Consider the following 22,543-nt stretch of genomic DNA (forward strand, 5'->3'; position numbering starts at 1 on the left):
TGGTGCCAGCCTCCACCTGCTTCAGGTAGAATCCTAGCAGCGGTGGGAAGAGGCCCTCAAGTGGCTATTAATTGACCCAGAGGCCTTCAGCGCTTTCACTGCAGGTAAAATTGTGATAGGTGCAGGCACCGTGAACGGTACTGCCCCAATCCATCTGCCAACCTGGCCCATGACTTCAAAAATGGGAACTGTGTGCCCTGTAATTAAGTTATATCCCAATTTATCTTGCTTCATTTGAAGACTAAGTACAGCCTTCTCTCTCCGCTGTGCAATACCACTGGAGATTGACTAGTACTTTAAAAAAACTTGTAAGATATTTAGCAGTGCATTTATTTTAATAAATATAAATAAACCAATTATATTGAGAAGTTGAAGGCTAGGCCTCATTCAACCATTAAATCTGTTGATCAAGCCTTTTTTTGAAAATTGGTGAACACTGTACTAACTATAATTCATTGTCAGGAGTCTATTGACATTCATTATAAGCCATTTCTGTCTACATTCTTCTTCTTCCATTAAATGTCCATTACTGCTTAATCTCATTTCTAATTATACATTGTGTGCTACAATTTTACTAAATCTGTCTAAATCTATCTAAATAATTACCAAGGTTATTAATTTACTTAAATCAATTATTAAATAACAGGTTTAAACAGGATGTACAAAAATGAAGTAAATTGTCTTGGTTTAAATATATATTATACTTATCTACTGAAACATGAACTATTCATTTGGAATTACTGCAGGATTGTAAAGGACCCTATTGCCCATCAAATAGATTCCGTCACAGTTAATTATCTAGTTCTGTTTAGCCAGAAAATAAAACTGCTAAAATATTAGACACTCATTCTTATTGCAGTAAAATAGTGGTTAGAGGATTGTTTTTAATGATAGCATTAATCAATTTCATGTAAATTAGTTAGTGGTTGTGTTAAAGCAAGACACTAAGGAATGGCATACAAATACTTTTAAGTGCTCTTCTAATATCATCAGCATTAATAACAGCTGAAATCTTTGAACTACTGCAAACTTGGGATCAGATTTTCATAGAATTTCTATTCACAGTTTGTTCTTGCAGTAAAAACAATTGACTCAATTTAAATTGATGCTGCTTACCTTCTTGGACAATTTTATTCCACAATAGAAAACAGCACACGCAGACCTTAATAAAGTATAAAAACAAAAAACTGCGGATGCTGGAAATTCAAAACAAAAACAGAATTAGCTGGAAAAACTCAGCAGCTCTGGCAGCATCGGCGGAGAAGAAAAGAGTTGATGTTTCGAGTCCTCATGACCCTTCAGCAGAACTGGGTGAATCCAAGGAGAGGGGTGAAATATAAGCTGGTTTAAGGTTGGGGGGAGAAGTGGAGGGGGGTGGTGTGGTTGTAGGGACAAGCAAGCTGTGATAGGAGCAGATAATCAAAAGATGTCACAGACAAAAGAACACACAGGTGTTGAAGTTGGTGATATTATCTAAACGCATGTGCTAATTAAGAATGGATGGTAGGGCACACAAGGTATAGCTCTAGTGGGGGTGGGGGGTCATAAAAATAATGGAAATAGGTGGGAAAAGAAAAATCTATATAAATTATTGGAAAAAACAAAAGGAAGGGGGAAGAAACAGAAAGGGGATGGGGATGGAGGAGGGAGTTCAAGATCTAAAGTTGTTGAATTCAGTATTCAGTCCGGAAGGCTGTAAAGTGCCTAGTCGGAAGATAAGGTGCTGTTCCTCCAGTATGCGTTCAGCTTCACTGGAACAATGCAGCAAGCCAAGGACAGACATGTGGGCAAGAGTGCAGGGTGGAGTGTTAAAATGACAAGCGACAGGGAGGTTTGGGTCATTCTTGCGGACAGACCGCAGGTGTTCTGCAAAGCGGTCGCCCAGTTTATGTTTGGTCTCTCCAATGTAGAGGAGACCGCATTGGGAGCAACAAATGCAGTAGACTAAGTTGGGGGAAATGCAAGTGAAATGCTGCTTCACTTGAAAGGAGTGTTTGGGCCCTTGGACGGTGAGGAGAGAGGAAGTGAAGGGGCAGGTGTTGCATCTTTTGCGTGGGCATGGAGAGGTGCCATAGGTGGGGGTTGAGGAGTAGGGGGTGATGGAGGAGTGGACCAGGGTGTCCCGGAGGGAACGATCCCTATGGAATGCCGCCGGGGGGGTGACGGGAAGATGTGTTTGGTGGTGGCGTCATGCTGGAGTTGGCGGAAATGGCGGAGGATGATCCTTTGAATGCGGAGGCTGGTGGGGTGATAAGTGAGGACAAGGGGTCTCTATCATGTTTCTGGGAGGGAGGAGAAGGTGTGAGGGTGGATGCAGGGGAGATGGGCCGGACACGGTGGAGGGCCCTGTCAACGACCGTGGGTGGAAAACCTCCGTTAAGGAAGAAGGAGGACATGTCAGAGGAACTGTTTTTGAAGGTAGTGTCATTGGAACAGATGCGACGGAGGCGAAGGAACTGAGAGAATGGGATGGAGTCCTTACAGGAAGCGGGGTGTGAGGAGCTGTAGTCGAGGTAGATGTGGGAGTCGGTAGGTTTGTAATGGATATTGGTGGACAGTCTATCACCAGAGATTGAGACAGAGAGGTCAAGGAAGGGAAGGGAAGTGTCAGAGATGACCACGTGAAAATGATGAAGGGATGGAGATTGGAAGCAAAATTAATAAATTTTTCCAAGTCCCGACGAGAGCATGAAGCAGCACCGAAGTAATCATCGATGTACCGGAGAAAGAGTTCTGGAAGGGGGCCAGAGTAGGACTGGAACAAGGAATGTTCCACATACCCCATAAAGAGACAGGCATAGCTGGGGCCCATGCGGGTAATAAAGTATGTCTTGGTGCATGATTTGAACTGGTGATAGAAAACCCAGTAATCAGTACTTCATTCAGATATGGTCACGTAAATTGAGCTTTTACCATTTGGGTTCCATAAACTATAGTCATTAATATTCAACACACCTGAGATTATTTAATACTACTCATAAGCATGCTGAGACACTGTAAATTTGTAGAGAAAATTTGACTGTTAAACCTGAAGTGGACAGTAGGTGTAACAATTTTTTTCTGGTGAGTAGCCAAGAGTTGGAATTGAATTTCATAAAAATAATCTGAAGTGAGGGATTAGTTTGTAGAGTGTGTTAGCATACAAGTCGAAAACCTCTGGTATCCGGATTTGAAGCTAGTCCATGTTTTCAAATGAGAAATGTGAAAATCCATGTATGCATGTCCACAACACCTTAGTCCAACCATATGACATTTAAAAAAAATAAATTAGACTTTAAGTTTAATTGGTTAAGTGAGGATAATGATGGCCATGAGGAATAGTTACTTGCCATCTTCAAAATTACTCCTAATCAATGCTCCAGTTTAAACACAATACTTGCTCCATTAGACAAACTATATATTATCCAATGAGCTGAAATTAAGTTATGAGTAATGGAATCCAATGTATAATCTTCACTCCTGAATGGACTGCTGCATGTTATTCGCTCAAATTTTTAAAAATCGAGAAATATCTGCTGGAATACAAGAAATACATTTTGAAATCAATGTCCAAGGTGTATCCGTTTTGTGGTTAAAAATTTCTCTTGTTATAAAATTCAGCAATTTTTTTGAATAAAGTAATTCAGTCAAATGTTTCATATTTAAGGTTTTGTAGCATTATAGAATTTTGTCTTATTTTCTTACTAAAGAAAATTGACAAGAATTACAGTTGTTTTAGTTTTGACTTAAACTTGAAACTGTACTGCATCTGTATTGGTAAAACAGTATACAGTGTGTAGATGATCCAAATTTTAAATCTAAATTAAATGATAGAATCTTCATTTACAGTGCTTTTAATTATTTTATATTTTAAGAAATATAAAGTAATTTGCCAGCCGTTACTTAGTTGATACCATTCACAACTTTGAGTCAGAAGGTTTCAATTTTCAAACTTGAGCACAAAAATTTTGGGTGATACTCCAGGGCAGTACTGATGGAGTTTTGCACTATTGCAAGTGTCAGCTTTTGAATGAGACATTAAACTAAGATCCTTTCTGCCCACTCAGATTGATATAAAAAATCCCAAGGCACTATTCAAAGAAGAGCAGGAGAATTATCCCCAGTGTCCTAGTCAACATTAATCTCTCAACCATTACCATTAAATAAACAGATTATGCGGTCATTATCACATCGCTCTTTGTGGGAGCTTGCTGTGTGCAAATTGGCTGCTCCCCCTTTTACATTATAACAGTGACTACACCTTTTTTAAAAAAACTAAGTACTTCTTTGGCTATAAAGTGTTTTGGGACATCCTGAGGTTTTGAAAGGTGCTGTAAAATGCAAGTCTTTCTTTATTTTTTCATATAGTAAAGAAACAATGTAATAGGAAAAAGCTTGAAGACATTTTAAAGGTGCTTTAGACAAATCATTCATTCATGAAATGCACCAGTCAAGTCAAGCAGTACTGCACTTCTCAGGCTTTTTCAAAAGACTTGATAGGCCTTTTTTTCTTGTTTAACATGTGCATTTATGGACCTTTGTATAAGTGAATAGGTTTGAATCAGGCCCATGGTCACTAAATTTGAAACAACTTGGAGTAATGTAAAATAAATATAAACCAAAATGTCAACACATTCCTGTGTGTGTAGCTGATAGTATCTATAGATCTATACTTAAGATTCACAAATAGAATGTTAAAGCTGTTGGATTGGGTTCACTGAAATAGGTTATTCAAGTATGGTAGTTTATTCAGATGCAAAATCAAAAACTAATCTATCATTTATATTTGTTCCCTACAAAAGTTTAGAAAAAAAAATTATATTTTCAATTTTTGTTCTTAAGTAATATTAATTCTTTTGGCTATTGACAGAATTAACTTTTTAATTCAACTTATGAGTTGGGTGGTCACTCCAAATGCTAATTGATTAAATATATTTAAACATTGCTGGGGTATAGATAGCATTCTGGCAGTCACCTGTGAGGTTTGAATCTAACCCAAACCGATGGGATGAAAACCTTTATTTTGCTGACTGTAATGGTCTGATTCAAAACCTGTTTGAGCAAAAGTAGTCCATGTGTTGGTGGATTGAGCCAATAGTACTAAACCACCATGATTTTAATGTAATTGGTGATTTTACCCAGAGAGTTTGGAAAGATGAATGATGTGAGGTGCAGAAAAGTTCATTATGATATGGTAGTAGGTATCCATCTGATATTGGGGGGAGTAGAAGGAGCTTTCCTTAGTGTCAAATTGTACTTCACCTTCATCTGACTTGGGAGTACTTGATCTTGGCATTAGTTGACAGAAGAGGAAAATATATTCTATATCACACAGTGGCATCCTTCATGTGATGTATACAAAATTAATTTCTCCCATTAAGAAATAAGCTACATGTTTAGTCTTGTGATGTAATATTGTGTATATTAATTTGAAAGCTTCAGTGGTGAGTGTAAATATTGAGTATTCTTTTGCAACTGAGTGAATTACCTTTATTTTAATGTGGTGGATTAACGATATGAGGACACGGCAAAGATTTTCTCAGCTTCTAAAATTTGAAGTTGTTCTTATGCTATGCTAGAAATCTGCAATTAACTATGTATAATTAAGATGAATATATGGTTTGATACTGTTGGGATATGGATTGAAAATTAAGTAGCTGGTATAACATTCATAGTGTAGATTTTGAAGCATAACATGAAAGTTTGGTTAAAGAACAGTAACTGCTATTGAGAACAACACTTTATTACTTTTGAGTCCACATATTGGTATTAAATTCATTGACTAAGATATCAATTTTACCAATTACATATATTGTTTAGCACAATTGCTAGAAACACCAATAGTAGTTTGATTTATCATTACCATGGGGATGTAGTCACTTTGTGAAGCATTTACAAGGTCTCACAAGCATATCGGTGTTTGGTGATATGACATCTGAAGACATAGGTAATTGTCCTTAACTGAGTGCCGAGTGAAAATTTTTGTGCAAACTATTCTGAAAAGCTGAGTTGGTTTAAACATTTCAGCCTAGGTATTACAATGATATCAACAATTGCAATACACAGAAAAAAATGTTGTTTTTTCATTTTGATTATTATATAAATTTCATTAATTTTGTTTTTGCCTTCTTATGTTTAGAATTCTGTTTCTTTACTTTAACCCTTTGAGAAATCCAGTGTGGCATCTTTGCACACACATCTGGCAAGAGAATTTTTATTAGACAAAATAGAATATTCAAAGGATGCAGAAGTGCCTTAGAATACAGTTGTGACTCTGTAATCTGACAATATTTAATATAGAACTGACTGTATTTAAGGTTGTTTATAAATAACTGAAATTCACAAAGTAGTAGAAATATAAAGAAAGTTTATCTAGTTTTCTTTTGTTACTCCAGCTGCCTTGCAACAATGTATAGCTAAAGTATTAATTATTTTAAAAAGGATCAGAAATTAACAATCTATTGATACTGCATTTGAGTTATTTACGTATATGTGTTGATGACTCAGGTTCAACCTCCATTCAATATCTCTGCAGAGATTTTTTTCCCAGTTGAATTGAGTTTGTCTTTGTAAGTGAATGCTATTTATTTATAAGCTATATGCTGCTTCCTTTTTGAATCATTGAGCAATTATGGCAATTAAAAGTCCCAAAAAGATCAGTAGCTAACTTCCTTGTTGGATTAAGCAGAAATGGTTTTTTGGGTGACTGTGTGGAATAAAATATGGAAGAGCATTAAAATCTCACTAAAATTAAAGTACAGCCCACTGATAAAGATGAGTTACAACAGTCATTCCACAAGGTGAAACATTCTGAATTCTGAAGCACCCAAGACATGATAGTCTGAAACTTGCCAGAAGTAGAGAGATAATTTGTTCATTTTTATCAATGTAGTGTTTTGCATATCTTTAGGGGCTCTTTAAATGAACTCTGTAACATTCAAGTGGTTTTCATGCATGTGAAACTTCTGTTTTCATGTGAAACAGCAATGTTGGAATTGTCCATCACCTCACAGAATTAAAAAAATGATAAACAAAATGCTTAAAAGATTTAGAAAATTCACAATGACCTGGGCCTGGATTTTGTGGAAGTAATGACGGTAAAACTGTCAGCATTTGCTGTCACCACTCCTCTGAAACTGACAGCAACATCGAGTCCACACATGCACTATACCAAAGTCCAGAAATTGCTGTCAGTGATTCTGTGCTTCTCCAGACCGCAATCAATTAGAAACCATTGAACTGGCAAGAACTTCTGTTCTTATACCCTGTCTTTCTAAAAACTCTTGAAAAAGCTACAACTTGTTGAATGAGGTGTAACTGGACTTCGAATCATATATTAAGTTCATAATTTCTGCTAAACAGCCTCGCCCTGAAAAATTAATTTTGTATTTGTTGAATATCAAATTTCTCCATTATAAGAAATTCTGCAGGTATTTAAACGATTTTTAAAATTTGCTTCTGATATCTTATCTTCCACCTTAATCCCATGAGTATGTCCCAGTCATTTATTTTGCCATCTGTAAAATCTAAAAATTAAAAGTGAAGGGATCCAATGGTGTACACTTCCTGGTTTGTTGACTATGAGAATACTTCAATGTGATTTGCTGTTTACTCTTGATGCTTAATGACACCATTATTGCTGGATGCATGGAGATCCTCTTGACTTGGCGCCAGAAACAAACTGACGTCGGGAAAGGGGAAATCAACACCACGTAGAGATCGCTAGATCCCTGTGAGCAGATTTCTTGGAGGTCCGCAATGAGTGTTGTTGCCTCACTGCTGACCCCAAAATCCAACCCACTAAAAAGGTAAGATACAGATTCCAAATGTTTTGTAGGGTTTTTTCCAGGCAAATTTCAGCATGTAGAGAAAAGAAACTGTTTCTAATGCTCACATTTCAAAGCAAAGTCAGTTTATCAAGTCACTTCTGCAATTCTAGTACTCAAAGGGTTAATTTCTAAAATTAATTTTGTTTTTTTAATTTTCTTTTCCCCCCTGTTTGGTTGTTACATGACTGGCTGTCTTTCCTTATACACACAGGAGGTATGTACCTTACTGACATGTAGCTAATCGTGCCCAGGGTGCTGCTGGTCTTTGTCTTACAGCTGGTGGTAGAGGCGTGCTGCTTTCATTAGCGGGTGTTTGTTAGCTATTTGCTACGTGTGAGCTTACGGTAGCAGTACAGTGGACCACTCTTAAATACATAAATTATTAGACATTCACTTTTTAATAAAGCAGATGTTCATATGCTAACTGTTCAAAGTCGAATCCCAAAAATGATGATATGGTATATATGTGCTTTTATCTCAATTAATTGCTATTATTTTAAAGTGCAAATATATCATCTATCCCACTTTGAGCAGTGTACCAAATATAATTTTGCACTGAATCTATTTATACCCAAGGTGTAACAAAAAAACACAACAAATATTTGCACAGGTTTTATGCATTTAAGTGTTTTCCACTGTCCTGCAGTGTTGCTTTATTTGGTGATCAATCTGTGCCCTTTGTTTGACAGCGACAGTTGCTTTCGCACTGCCCACTGATTTTCATATCCTAAATGTTCTGCAGATTAAAATAAGTGTTTCAGAAGTGGAAATATCCAGTGCCTGTAGTGGTGAAGGTTAATAAGCCATTTTACAAGTGTGACAAAATGACAGCTTGACTCTTGAAATTAAACAGAGGGTTTTGGTACAGTAATATTAGTCAAATTATGTGTGTTCACTTTTAAGAGAACTAAGAACATTACATAGAAATTAGATCAGGTTCCATATGTTTTCAGTGAGCCAGGAATCTCACTTTTCAGAAAATCTTTTTTCACAGAGCTTCAGTTTGTGTCCACTAGTTATATATGGGTGATTGAAAAAAATATAAATCAAGATTTAGTTGTCAGAACTCAGGTTGTTTTATATCTTCATTATTGGTCATTATCCTGTATTTTTAATTGTTAAATTAGTTCAGGATATTAATATTGCCATCTCTAAGCTCCCCTCCAAATCACACACCATCCTGACAGACATATCATTCCTTCATTGTCATTGGGTCAATTTCCTGGAAATCCATACTTAACACCACTGTGGGGGTAGCATCACCAAAAGGATTGCAGGGGTTTCAAAGAGAAGATCCATCACCACCTTATCAGGGCAAATAGGAATGGACAATAAATGCAGCATTGCCCAAATCCCAAGAACAAAACAAAACTGAGAGGAAATGTAGAAATAACTAATTGTATTACTCTTTCAAAGAGCCAGCAGTGACATTATGGGCTGAATTGCCGCCTTCTGTGCTGTATGACTCTATGAATAGTTCAAGATGGTTTAAGCTGCACTAGAATTTAAAAACCTGCAATTGCAGATTCATCTGATTTTTTGTTATTTTGAGCATAATTGCACATTTTTTGCTGTACAAAGGAAGATCTTCCATTTGAAAATGGCTTGTTTCATCTCTTGCTTCTTTTGATGTATTTATTCTTCCCAAAATTGGTAGTCCATTAATGTTTCTGATGGATTTATGCATACATATTTAGCAAAATAAAATATAAATGTTCCCTGGAGCTATCTCCTTCAACTTAAATACAATTTAAATTTACACCAATTAAAATACAAAATGAACTCTATCTACTGGTAGTTCTCCTTTCCTTTTGAGTCGGCGTTTATTATTTTCAAAGATAATTTTTTCTTTGATCAAAGTATTTATCTTTTTGGATTTTAAAAATCTTGCAGTAAATCTCTTTAATAATAAGAATTTCAGTGTCACTCCTAGCATGGATGTGCTTGACTCATATCATTACCTAGGCCACTCCAATGACTCATTGGGCAGAATCATCCCAGATTTGCACTAATTGTGGTAGTGGGAGGGAAAAAGAACGTTTTACCTGCCGGTCGCAATGGCGGCTTTTCACGCAGTATTATCCCAATCCTGCGCTATTAATCATGCATTGCCAGGAAACACGCCGTTTTGATGCTGGGTTGTGTCTCATTTTTCCGCCACACCTTCACCTCACCACTTCCTCACACTGGGTGCCATGTTTGAAGTGCAGCCACGTGCACACCTGTGTTTCCAGCCCAGGACTGCTGCACAGAAGACATGGTCCTGAAAGGCAAGAAGACTGCAGCCCCCTGATTCAGTGACATGTCCCTCCACAGCGTCCAAAAGATGTCCTCTTCTCCCACTCTGGCTGCAGGAGGTCCAGCAATCTCACCACTCCAGCTTGGTAGGTGATGGCAGTGGTGATCAGTGCTGCACAGAAGAGGTTGGCCATCCAGTGCAGAGAGGGGATGAAAGATCTCATCCATCATGCAAGGGTAAGGCAACCATTGCATCACTCTAAACTCTCACAGTCAAGCCAATCACACATTCACTGGCATCTCACTCAATGCCAGCTCAGGGGACATCACCACCCATTCTCACACACACACACCCTCACATCTCCATCTGCCCTCACCTCCTCTGGAAACTGCCTCCACTGCCCTCACCATCATGAGGCCACTTGCACAGATCAACTTGTGCTCCACACACACTCTAGGATACGCCCCTTCCCTAGTACAGCCCTCGCCCTGCAGCCTCTTCCCTTGTCTGAGGCCACTTCTCCCCCTTTCCCAAGCAAGCCCTAACCCTGCAGCTGTTGAAAAGCCATCCCCGCCTTACAGCAGGTCTGGTAGGTAGACACCTACCCGTGAGACCCCCTAAAAGTGATGTGGCGGTGTCTGCGAAGCCTGGCGCTGATGACCACGAGTGCTGCCTGAAGCAAGATAGGCAAACAAACCTCAAAGTCCCGAGTGAAGTGCAGCTCGCCAAGTGCGCATCACTTATGTACAGTTGTGAAACATGTCCTCGGATGATCCAGCATGGGGAGATGATCAGGCAAGCTGGGCTTATAATGATATGCATATGTATTACAATGAAGTTCCCGACGTCTGACAGCGGGAGACGAGGCCCACCATTGGCAGGCAGAGTGGACAATTGCAAACTGGTTTTACGAGATTGTGAAACCGATTTTTGGCCTTCTTGCTATATTGTCTGCTCACGTGGCCAAACACGCCTGTCAACAGTGGGCATGGTAAATTCCATCCATTGATGGGTGTACCATTCATGAGTTGTCCAGTGTCCAATGGGCAAACTGGCCTGACAGCCATTCTGACGCTGCTGATTCCTAAGCTAATTGATGCAAATGCAAAAATTCCAGGGGCAGAATTCTCCCCCCCGTGGGCAAGTTCATCCTCCGATCGGTACGCCGCCATTTTATGTGGGCGGGTCAATTAAGGCCCGCCCAGTGTGATGTCCGCAAGGAAGCGCTTTGCGCTCCCTGTGCGGGTGGGTGGGGATTCCCTGAGCTGAGAGTGCGCTCTTTCGCGAAAGAGCGCATTCATCTCCCTAAGGCTAAGTGCTGCCTCAGGGAGATAGGCTCCACATTAAAAAATGTTAAAAGCAGAAAAAAAAAATTTCCCTGACATGTCTCCTCATGTGTCACTGTCACACGAGTTGGGATATGTCCATCACTTTTAGTTACACTTTTATTAAATTTTTAAAAACCTACATGAAACCTCATCCCACCGGTGGATGAGGCTTCATGCTTTTTCCAATGCTCGCCAGGGCTCCTGGCCTGCCCACCAACCTTAAGGTTGGACGGGAAAGTGCACTAATTACATTAATGGCCCCAATTGGCCATTGACAGGTTGGTGGGTGCACAGCTGATTCGGCTGAGCCCTGGCCGACCTGAAAATTGAAATGAGGCGGGGTGACATTGGGAGTTCCGCCCGTCTTCATCCCGCGTCGGCAAGTGGGCATCGCCCCCCCCACTCACCGACCGGGAAATCCAGGCCCAGATGTATTATGGGGGAGAATTTTCTCCCTGTTAGGGGGGTTGGGGGGTAGTGGGCGGGCGGGCAGCTGATTGCTGCCCACGATTGGCTGTGTGCCGCCATTTTATGTGGGCAGGCCAATTAAGGCCTGCTCAACATGACGTGCACCCGGAAGCGCTGAGCGCTCCCTGTGCGGATGGGGGGGGAGTGGGCTGAGTCGGGGCCTGCACTCTTTCACACATACACACGAGAGAGCACAGAAGTCTGCCTGAGGCCCAGGGAGATTGGTTTGAATTTTAAAAATTTAAATAAAATTTTAAAAAAAATAATTTTTAAGACATGTCACATAAGACTGTGTCACATGAGCTGGGACATGTCTATGAATTTTATTAAAAATTTTTTTATTAAAGTTTAAAAACTTTCATGAAACCTCATCCTGCCCATCGATGAGGTTTCATGATAAATGCGAAGGCTGCCTGGGCTCTTTGCCTGCCTGCCAACCTTAAGGGCCTGATGTCACCGCGCATCATTTTACATGTCTCCCCTGCATGCTGACCTGAAGATTCTGGCCTTGGTTTCATGGGGCTGGATGCTACTTTCAACAAAACATATTCATCTCGGAATTCCTTTCCCTTTGTAATAGTTTGCAATTGAAGTTAAAGTTAATTGTTTAATTATAAAATATTTTGCTGACCTGGTATGGTTTTTGCAAATAAATAACTTGAAATATCATACATTTTAGTGTTTCTTTCAAACCACAAATGTGCAACAATTGATTTTGCTAAAGATATGCAGGTACAATTCAGTGCAATTGGGGGACATCATAGGTCATTCATTTTTTTTCTCCAAATTATAAGCCTAATTATATTATTCATTCACTGTTAAATTTGAAATATTTTTTCCATCTTCTTATAAAAATCATTTTCATGTTTAAAAACCATTACATCACAGACTCATCTCAGCCCCAAGGGGTGGTAAGTGATTTGGTCTCGGGCTTTGGCAGTGTTCTGTTACTGAATAGTTGAGGAATGGATCAATTCTGCCGATTGATTCTTCACTTTTGCTTCACCCCCTTGAAGGTTTGCCTCCTGTCTGTCGGGTGCCTCTGAAGGCAGCTTAGTGGAGACCAGTTATCTACCTTGTAAAATTTCAAGCTTAAAATACATCTGTCACTCTGTGTCACAGTACTAATTAAAAAAAATAGTCATAAACAAAGTATTATGAAAGGCTTTTTGTATGCCAGTTTTCAAAATAAGATCTACATTTTCAAATACAAATGAGGACTAAATGCACAGATTCCATATTTTCTCTTTTACAAAATACCTGAAGATCAATGTGGTTTGAGGCATCAGCCAGCAACATTTTTTTTTACTATAGTGGATGGATAGCATCAGTTCTGAGTTTTCTTTTTTATACAGTACTTAGTACATTGGGAAATTATCAGAAATATCAAAGTTATGAAAAACTATTTTCTTCCAGTAGGCTTTTAATCAACTGTTGTTTTCTTTCTGCTGGTATTATATATTCCCCACTGCTCAGTATTTTCTAACAAGAGTTAGATTAGTTAAGCAGAGTTAAACTAGACACCGACACTACAAAGTAAAGAAAATCCAGCTTTTAACATCAGTTTTTAGCAGTATTTATGGCATTTATTGCAAGGCTGTTTTTCAGCTATACACAAAACATTAATTGTCCATATTTCTTTTCTTTCCGTCTAAGTACAATTTTAAAATGTGTCTTTATTAGCACGGATACTGTAAGGATGTGAATTGAAGCACTAATGTGCACTGCTGTGCCGTCAAGACACACATGTTAAGCCCCCAGTCTTAGCTCTGTACTCTGCCTGGTGTGATTCTACTGAAGGGTGATCTACATCAGCCTAACTGGAGACTGACTGGAAGCACAACTTATGGTTATCTGGGAGCAATGTCCATTCCATTCTTTCAGTTGCAGAGACAATGAGCCATGTATTTGCAAAAGAAGAAATGGGAAAACCATAGGTTACCCTCTTCTTTAAAGGTTAACAGAACCCTTAAAAGAAAAAAAACTTTGAATGTTTTGAATATGAAAGTACAACTACAGTATTACCTGCAGCGTTGCAACATCTACTAATGTGAACAAATCAAGAATTCTGATGTTGAGAAACGGTACCCACCCCATTATGGAAGAGACATTATTTGCTCTCCCTCTTTACACAACATTTTATGATGAATTATTCTTAGGTTTCCACTAACGACTTAAAGATGGTGAGCGCAGAGAGAGTTTCTCACCCTTTCTTCCCTCTCTGTGATGTGGTGTTTCATTTCCACCCACTGCTTCATACAGATGATTCAGTTGCAACTGAGAATTCACTAGAAAATAGTGCAAATCCACATTGTGCCATTCTGTGCACAGTGAATTTGTACACTAATGTGATATCAATTCCACGTGCTATGCATTTTTTCTGCATACATTAAAACAATAATGTATATTGTTTTTAAACTGGGCAGTAGGTACAGCAGAGTAAAATGTATTGGCATTGTGTTGCCGGATTTGGGAAGTATGCCAGAAAAGTTCTTGTTCCTTTTTCGTTATAGGAAAGGGAATCCAAGTCTATTAACATTAATAATTCCAATATTACTTAGTGAGGAAAGAAAACTTTGAAGATCTTCCCAAAAAAGCTATCCGTCCACTGTAGAAAACTGGTGCTTCTGGAATTTGCTGTTTTTTCAGCTCTGTTGCTCAAATGATGAACCAGCCTTTTAGTGGAAAAGGAACAAAATCTGAGACTGTTACATTCCTTCCCTGTTACCCAACCCGTTTTCCGGACGGTCACCAAGTATTGTGTAGATGAGACAACTTTTGTGCTTAAAACTAGGAATTTCCTTTCTGAACAATTCCAAGAGGCAAGTTCTGATGACTGAATTATTTTTAAACTTCTAACTGCTTTACATGCTTTTATATTAGGAGTAGACCAATACTCTTTGTATGACTGCACAGATACAGTTCTGTTGGGACTGACCGATATCCTGACACTTGGCCCCCTCAATTATTTCAAGAAACAATTTGTTTCATTCAAAAATTATGAAAATCATAAGTAATCCCTCGACCCAGCAAATACAGTAATGTTATTTTAATGCAGTCTTGATTTTGGTCTAGTCCATGATATAATGCATATAGTTTTATAATTATTTCCCCTGAATTCAAATAACAAGAGTTCTAATAAATACTTGATTTTTAAAAAAAATACTATTAATCAAGGATTCCATTTGAATTTGTTTCATGGAAATTTCACTTTGTCTTACCAGCTTTCTTTCAGTCTGGCACATGAAACAATTTGAATAGAGTTGAAGAGTGTTATGTGTCTTACTGAAATGTGCAAGAAATTAGTTTATTTTGGGATAAGATTGGTCCAAGGACCAATTCTTGTGCCTTGCTGCAGGAAACCTAATTGAATCATCTCAATAACCATTTGAGACTGGTTTATTTGGAACATATTCACATCAAGACGAGTTGTAGGAACATCTGCAATTTCAGTAGATATTTCAATTTTATTTTTTAAAAAACAACTCTGCCTTAGTTTCCTATATTTATCTCCTACATACTGTTTACAGACAATCCCTGCTATGCCATCCTGCTCCAATAGGTACAACAGATTATTGTCCTGGATCTCCTCATTCTCTCTCACCATGCATTCAATTTAGAACTCAGCTGAAGGCCAATGAAATAAATTGTTGTTACTGAACTATTGTTGATTCCTACTAGGACTCAGACATGCAAACATAAAGGTGTGAAATAAGAAGGTCACTTCCTTTCTCTGCTATTTTAGTTTTTTATATATGATTTGATTTTTAAAAAAAGTCAAATCTTATTGCAAAATAACTATTCCTTTATTGTGATATTAAATACACAGAAAATATGCAGGTAGTGATGGGAAGTGTAAGCTGTAAAATATTAATTTACTATTCAACTGGTTCAAAATGGCCTTTCAATTAATTTAATTGTCCAACACAAGACATTAAATTCGACATTACAAATGTACTTTTCTCAATCTTTTAGAAGGCGAAAACCAGAGGATCTAACTTTGGCATGCTCTGTAATCATTTTTCATTAATCATATTTCTATCCTTTAATTCATTCTATGCTGCTCATATTTCCATGTTTTATCTTCTCTTTATGTAGTTTTGATTCACCTTTTTCTAGAGTATTATGGAAGAACCTTTGATATTCAATATGATTCTATGGGTGACATGTATTGTTATATTTAGGTAAAAAACATGCTACCTCATTCTATACTGCCATCTCCAAGCATTGCCTTGTTTGTGTCATCCTTTCATCTCTGGGTCATCCACAATGTTCTTCACAATTCCATAAGCTAATAATGAACTTAAATTCTTGGCTCCAAGGCAAAGATAACTAACTATTTTAATTGGAAATATTGGCACTATTGCATGCAGAATTTTGGGATTGAACAAATAACATTGCTACACTGTATGGAGCCAGACCCAATCAAAAGGCTATGTTGTGCCTTAAGCTTAATAACAACTTGTGAACCTTTTGAGTTTTCTCTATTTTCTTTCTGCCAAATGCACATTTGTCAAACTACAGGTGGAAGAGTGAAAACATGGAAGCGACGTTGGTTTATTCTGACTGACAACTGCTTGTACTACTTTGAATACACCACGGTAAGTTAGGCCGATTTCTAGTGTTCATAATTGTACTTCCCTTTTACTTAAATTGTGCTCCTTTTCTAAAAAGAAAAGATGAATACCTGGGTCATTTTCTTTATACAGTCAAATTTATATTTTTCTGTTTTTCTAGTTTTGTACCAGTGCAAACCTTAGCTATGGAAGTGCAATCCTGTGATGAAGATGCAAAACTTTACACCACCCAAATGTAACTGAGGCCAAATGCCATTTAGAAGTTTTTCTTCTGTTTTCTGCCTGCAGCTGGCCAAATTGACAGGCTGGCCATTTGCTGCTTTAAAAACCAGTGGTAGGACACTGCAGCTGGGGACCTTACAGGGATGCTACCTGGCAATCATGATGAAGGGTCAGGCATCAGTTGGGATAGGGAGGAGGTTGGCGATGGCAGTTCAAGCTTCATTTGGACAATTGAGGGTCAGGCATCAGTGGAGTTGAGCTGGCAGTTGCTGGGGTGCGGAGGGGGGTTGTGATGATGGATCAGCATCAGTTGTGGGCGGGGGGGGATTAGATCATGGGGCAGCTTTAAGATTGGGACTGAAGAAATAAGGTTGTTGGCTTTGAAAAATCTTATTATGCTTATTAACTTCAGCAGTGAGCCCTATTATCTTGAGAAAATTATACACCTTGTCAAAAGCCAGGCTTAACATTTGAGTGCTTGCTGTTGCATTAGACCAGAACCTCTGGCTGAAAGTAACACGCTGCTGTTGATGTCTTGAAATTGTCAGCTAGGTTTGATGTTTTTATTGTATTAACTTCTGAAATAGATTCATGTAACTTTTATGGTGTGTTCAGTAGCTGCTATACTTGAGAGTGGTTAGGACTCTGAGACATTGTTTAAAGATGTTTTTAAAGTCTACTGCAGTGTTTGAGTTCTCCTGTAATGGAGGAGCTCCTTTCATTAGTATAAGTTATTTTGCCTGAAAATTTCCTGAAAATCTTGGCAGATTTTGCAAGATTAGATTAATGGGGAATTCAATAGATACAAATTAAATTAGCTAACTTTTTACATGCAAATGCGAAACCTATTTGCCTTTCCTTTCTCCCTGTGTGCACGTTACCTCACCAGAATGTCTTATAGCTAAAACAAAACCAGAATTAACTGGAAAAACTCAGCAGGTCTGGCAGCATCGGCGGAGAAAAGCGTTGACGTTTCGAGTCCTCATGACCTTTCCACAGACTCGAAACGTCAACTCTTTTCTTCTCCGCCGATGCTGCCAGACCTGCTGAGTTTTTCCAGGTAATTCTGGTTTTGTTTTGGATTTCCAGCATCCGCAGTTTTTTGTTTTTATTGTCTTATAGCTAATAGGTTGAGTGCGGGCCTCCTTCCAGGCGTGTGGCCATATCAGAAGGATGAACATAATAGCAGCCAGCAATGACTTTACAATGATTTATCTTTTGGTATGCAAAGACTGTTGAAAGGCTCACAATTATTACTTTCTCAAATCTTAAAATTGCAAGAACTGTTGTTTTTCCTTAAAATGGTTGCATTAATATGTAAGTTATGTATTCATTTGTTTTGGTTTAAAATAATTCTTCGTTCACAGGACAAAGAACCTAGAGGAATTATTCCACTTGAAAACCTCAGCATCCGTGAAGTAGAGGACTCCAAAAAGCCAGTGAGTTAATCAGAATTTCTAACGTTCAAAATATTGCTCTATTATCCAAAAAATATTTTAATATATATTAACTATCAAATGTATATATTAAATTACTTATTCCGACTGTGTTCTCTGATGTGTCAGTGTTCCTGAGAAGAGAATCTGTGCAAAATGTTTAGGTGATCTGAGATGTAAGCAAAGCATAGCTAATACTGAAAAGATTGTCTTTCTTTCAATAGCATATAAAGATCTATAACATCGTAACTGCAGGGTATTTTTTAATGTCCCTTTGAAAGGAAGAAGTCACCATTTCTCACTAAGTAGTTTGATAGAGGTTTCAATGGAGACAATGTTCACGGTTTAAGCCTCAATGATTGCGATGACGGGTTATTCTGTTGACTGGCTTGTAAATGACTTATAAGTTAGAACAATTAAACAAGAAAACAAAGTAAAACTTGCATATATATTCAGGACCACTGTCAAAGCATTTATAGCCAGTGAAGTACTTTTGAAGTGTAGTCACTGTTGTAATGCAAGAAACATGCCAGCTAATTTGTGCACAGCAAGTTCCCATAAACAGCAATGTGAAAATGACCATATAATCTGCTTGTGTGATGTTGGTTAAGGAATAGATATTAGCCAGGATACCTAGGATAATTCCCCTGCTCTTCATCAAAATGGTATTGTAGGATCAATTACATCCAGCTTGGAGGGCAGGTGTTACCTCAGTTTAAAGCCTCATCAGAAAGGCAACACCTCCAACATTACAGTACTCCTTCGGTGCTGCAGCACTGGAGTGCCAGGAATTGTGTTCAGGAACTTGTGGAATGGAACTTGAACCCAGGAAATTGTGACTCAGAGGGGACAGTGCTGACTTGCACAATCAATATAAACATTCACCCTCCGCCTATCCCCCCCTACTTTACAAAATAAATTCAGTGTGGACACATGACAAAAATGATGTCCATGAAACCATTCTGGCGGAAACTAGAATTATCAACATCTGAGCAAGTGAATTTAATCTGGATAAGTCACTAGATCTGACCAGAATCATAGAATTGTTACAGCACAGAAGGGGGACCATTCAGCTCCTCTTGTCTGTGCTAACTCTCTGCAAGAGCAATTTAGCTAATCCCTTCCCCCCACCCCACCCCTTTTCCCGTAGCGCTGCATTTTTTTTTCCACAGGTGCATATCCAATTCCTTTTGAAAGCCACAATTGAGTCCATCTTCTCCATCGATTCAGGCAGTGCATTCCAGATCCTAACTGCTTGCCGTGAATTGGAGAGACTGGGGGATAAAGACTAGAGATTTGGGATGATGGAAGTGCAGATGTAATTGAACTATAAAAGAGTTTTTGTCCAGGAACAGATATAGAAGGAAGCATGGTTATGTTGGGTAAGGGCTTGTAAGTGGAGTGCATTACAAGGAAGTGATCAGAGGTGGCCTTAACTGCACTCAACATGAGAGTAGCGAGGTCATGTGAGGCAGCAAGGCCAGAGGTTGTCGTGAATACGTGCTGGGGAGTGTATATGGATGTAAAGATTAATGGAGGATAGGAAGGCAATGAACCTGGAGGAGAGAGAGCATGATGAGTTGAGATGCAGATTGTAATGCTGCTCCGTGCAGAGACTGAGGGGGAAAAACAGTGACGATATCTTAGTAATGGTTTACATCTAAATTAATTGTGCTCCCATATTGAGAAATGTGGGGGGCTGGTTAGCTCAGTTGTCTTGATGGCTAGCATGTAATTCAGAATAATGCCACTAGCGCGGGTTCAGTTCCTGTTCTGGCTGAGGTAGACTTGGGACCTGCCTCCTCATCCTGCCCCTGAGAGTGGAAGCCAATGGCAAACCACCACTAATAAAAACTGCCAAGAAAATGGCTTAGGATGAAACATCAGCAAACAATGAGCCAAGGATGTGCCTTCAGACAGAGCAAATAAATAACTGAATTGAGAAATGCAAAATAAAAGAATTATGCTACTGTAAATTAAAAAGCAAAATCTGAAACAAAAGAGAATGGAGTAAAAGCAAGGCAGATCAGTCAGAATCTGTGGAGAGAACAGTATACAACCTTCATCCTGATGATTATAGGTTATTTGAATTTTAGTTGCTTGAAACAATTCGAAGTCTACTTCAGTAAGTTGGAAAATAATAGAGAATACTTTTTAATTGGCACAAAAATATGATCTTTCACAAGCAGATTTGTTAGTTCCAAATTTACTTCGCCATTGTTTTATAATCCTTATTTTTTTAAATTGCAGAATTGCTTTGAGCTCTATATTCCAGATAACAAAGACCAGTTTATCAAAGCCTGCAAGACTGAGGCTGATGGGCGAGTGGTAGAAGGAAGTCACACAGTTTACAGGATATCTGCACCAACTCCAGAGGAAAAAGATGAATGGATAAAGTGCATCAAGTGAGCAGATAATTCGATGTATTATTCCAACTATAGAAACTGACAATGGTTGAGATTTTATGCTCAGCCAAGGTTCCTGCCCTCCTGGTGTAAATGTCATGGGCAAGCCAATCCCTGCTCTGGCAGCTTGTCTTGCAGCCATTTAACAGTTAGCAGGCCATTAAGTGGCTTGTGGTGAGCTGTCTGCCCCATCTAAGAGGAAGTCCTGCCTCTGACAGTGGCCGGCCAATCAAATGGCTGACAGGTCTCTGGTGCCACCAGGAGCGTTGGCCCCTGCTGGGACTGCATCCAGTCGCCAATGGCAATCGCGCTGGAGGTAAGTGGGGATTAGGGGTATCGCTAGGGTCAGGCTGGTGGGCCAGAGCAAGTGGGTGTAGGACTGGGGCGCACAGGCCAGGCTGGGAGGATTGAAAAGACCTGGGATGGTGGGGGGAGTGGTGCCCACCAATGGGCCAAATGGGCCTGTAAAAAGGGAAACACCCCCTTGCCTGCCAGGCTTTACATCTAGTTCTGCCTTCCTGCACACTGTGGAAAAAATTGCAGTTGGGCCAGCAAGGCTATTTAAGGGCCTCAATTAGTCCACAGGCTGCCCAATACTTCCATGCTGCAGGTAAAATTGTGGCAGGGCAGATGGGTAGTTGCCAGCAATGACCCTCATGGTATTGCACATAGTTTTATGCCCCTGCCCACCTTCCAACCTGCCCCTGGGGAGTGTAACTTTCAGCTCAATGTAATTTTTAATACTTTCACAAACACATGCATTGAAAAAAATGAATAAAATTATTTTAGTTGTAATGTAAGTTTATAGTGCTTTATGCAACTGTTGATTTGGATGGGATATAGAAGGGCTGCCTTTTGTATCTTTGTCATCCGCTCTTTTTCTTTGTTCCTGTGCATCATCTGTTCTTCTAAGTGCGTGGGACCTTTAAATTATTTTGTGTGGTGACTTAAAGTGGCCTAGTATGTTTGGCCTGCCTGCGCAGGAACTTCTGGATTGCAACTTAGAAGGAATGTTGTCTGCGACTAGCCTTAATATAACTATCAGTGTCAAGGATATCCTTTGCTGGAGTCACTGTGGCTCACTATTTTGGAAGGTGGCACCTGCAGCTGCTTATGCAGGGCTATGTGATGATATGGAATTGCTGCTGAAATGAGCTTCTTGGGATCTGGGTGCCGCTGGAAAAGCCAGCATTTGTTGCCCATCCCTAATTGCCCTTTAGAAGGTGTTGGTGAGCTGCCTTATTGAATTACTGCAGTCCATCTGGTGCAGGTGCACCCACACTGCTATTAGCAAGGGAGTTCCAGGATTTTGATCCCGCAACAGTGCAAGAATGGCGATATAGTTCTAAGTCAGGATGGTTTGTGGCTTAGAGGGGAACTTGCAGATGCTGGTGTTTCAGTGCCTCAGCTGCCCTTGTCGTTCTAGGTGATGGAGGTCATGGATTTGTAAGGTGCTGGCGAAGGAGGCTTGGCAATTAGCTACAGTACATTTTGTATATAGTACACGCTGCTGCCACGGGGCATTATTGGTAGAGGGTTTGAATATTTAAGGTTGTGGATGGCTGTTTGGCTGCTTCTGTGCTTTTGAACACACGCTACAGACCTGTGTATACTCACGATACTAAACATCTAGGAGTGCTCCTAATCTCTTCCTCAAATTGTTAGTAACCATTTTTCCAATGCATTATAGTCAACCACAGATTTTTCACAGAGTTTAATAACAATGTGAGTATTCATGATAAACAACTTAATGTTACTGAGGTTGCCGCTGTAGTTTTCATTGACGCTGCTTTGTGTTCAAAATAGAACCCGCTGCAAATAACTTATTCAGCCAAGTCATACCATTATGCACTTCCATATATTTGGAGGCAGTGAATTGCTCCACACAGACTATGTAGATTAACTTTTTTTACAAGCGTAAATCCACAACAGGCTTGTTGGAAAGATATGTAATCATCATTTGCATTATTTTTGGGCTTTTCATAGTTCTTCCACCAAAGTTATGGTAACCAGACAGAAAAATAGTTTTGTGAACTCCATACAATGTGTTCTAACATTTT

At 39.2% G+C, this 22,543-nt stretch overlaps 1 protein-coding gene across 4 annotated transcripts in view; it reads left to right on the top strand.

Moving 5' to 3' along the window:
- Positions 1-22,543, top strand: part of cyth1b (cytohesin 1b) — a 231,499-nt gene that overhangs the window by 207,556 nt on the left and 1,400 nt on the right. For 3 of the 4 annotated variants that reach the window (XM_041216750.1, XM_041216749.1, XM_041216751.1), the window contains exons 10-12: positions 16,366-16,444; positions 18,010-18,081; positions 20,329-20,483. In XM_041216750.1, coding sequence (XP_041072684.1) covers positions 16,366-16,444; positions 18,010-18,081; positions 20,329-20,483 — 306 coding nt within the window. The remainder of the gene's footprint in view (positions 1-16,365; positions 16,445-18,009; positions 18,082-20,328; positions 20,484-22,543) is intronic. The other variant, XM_041216748.1, reaches the window with a different exon arrangement.

The sequence above is a fragment of the Carcharodon carcharias genome, chromosome 22, assembly GCF_017639515.1.
Source record: "Carcharodon carcharias isolate sCarCar2 chromosome 22, sCarCar2.pri, whole genome shotgun sequence".
NCBI lineage: Eukaryota > Metazoa > Chordata > Chondrichthyes > Lamniformes > Lamnidae > Carcharodon > Carcharodon carcharias.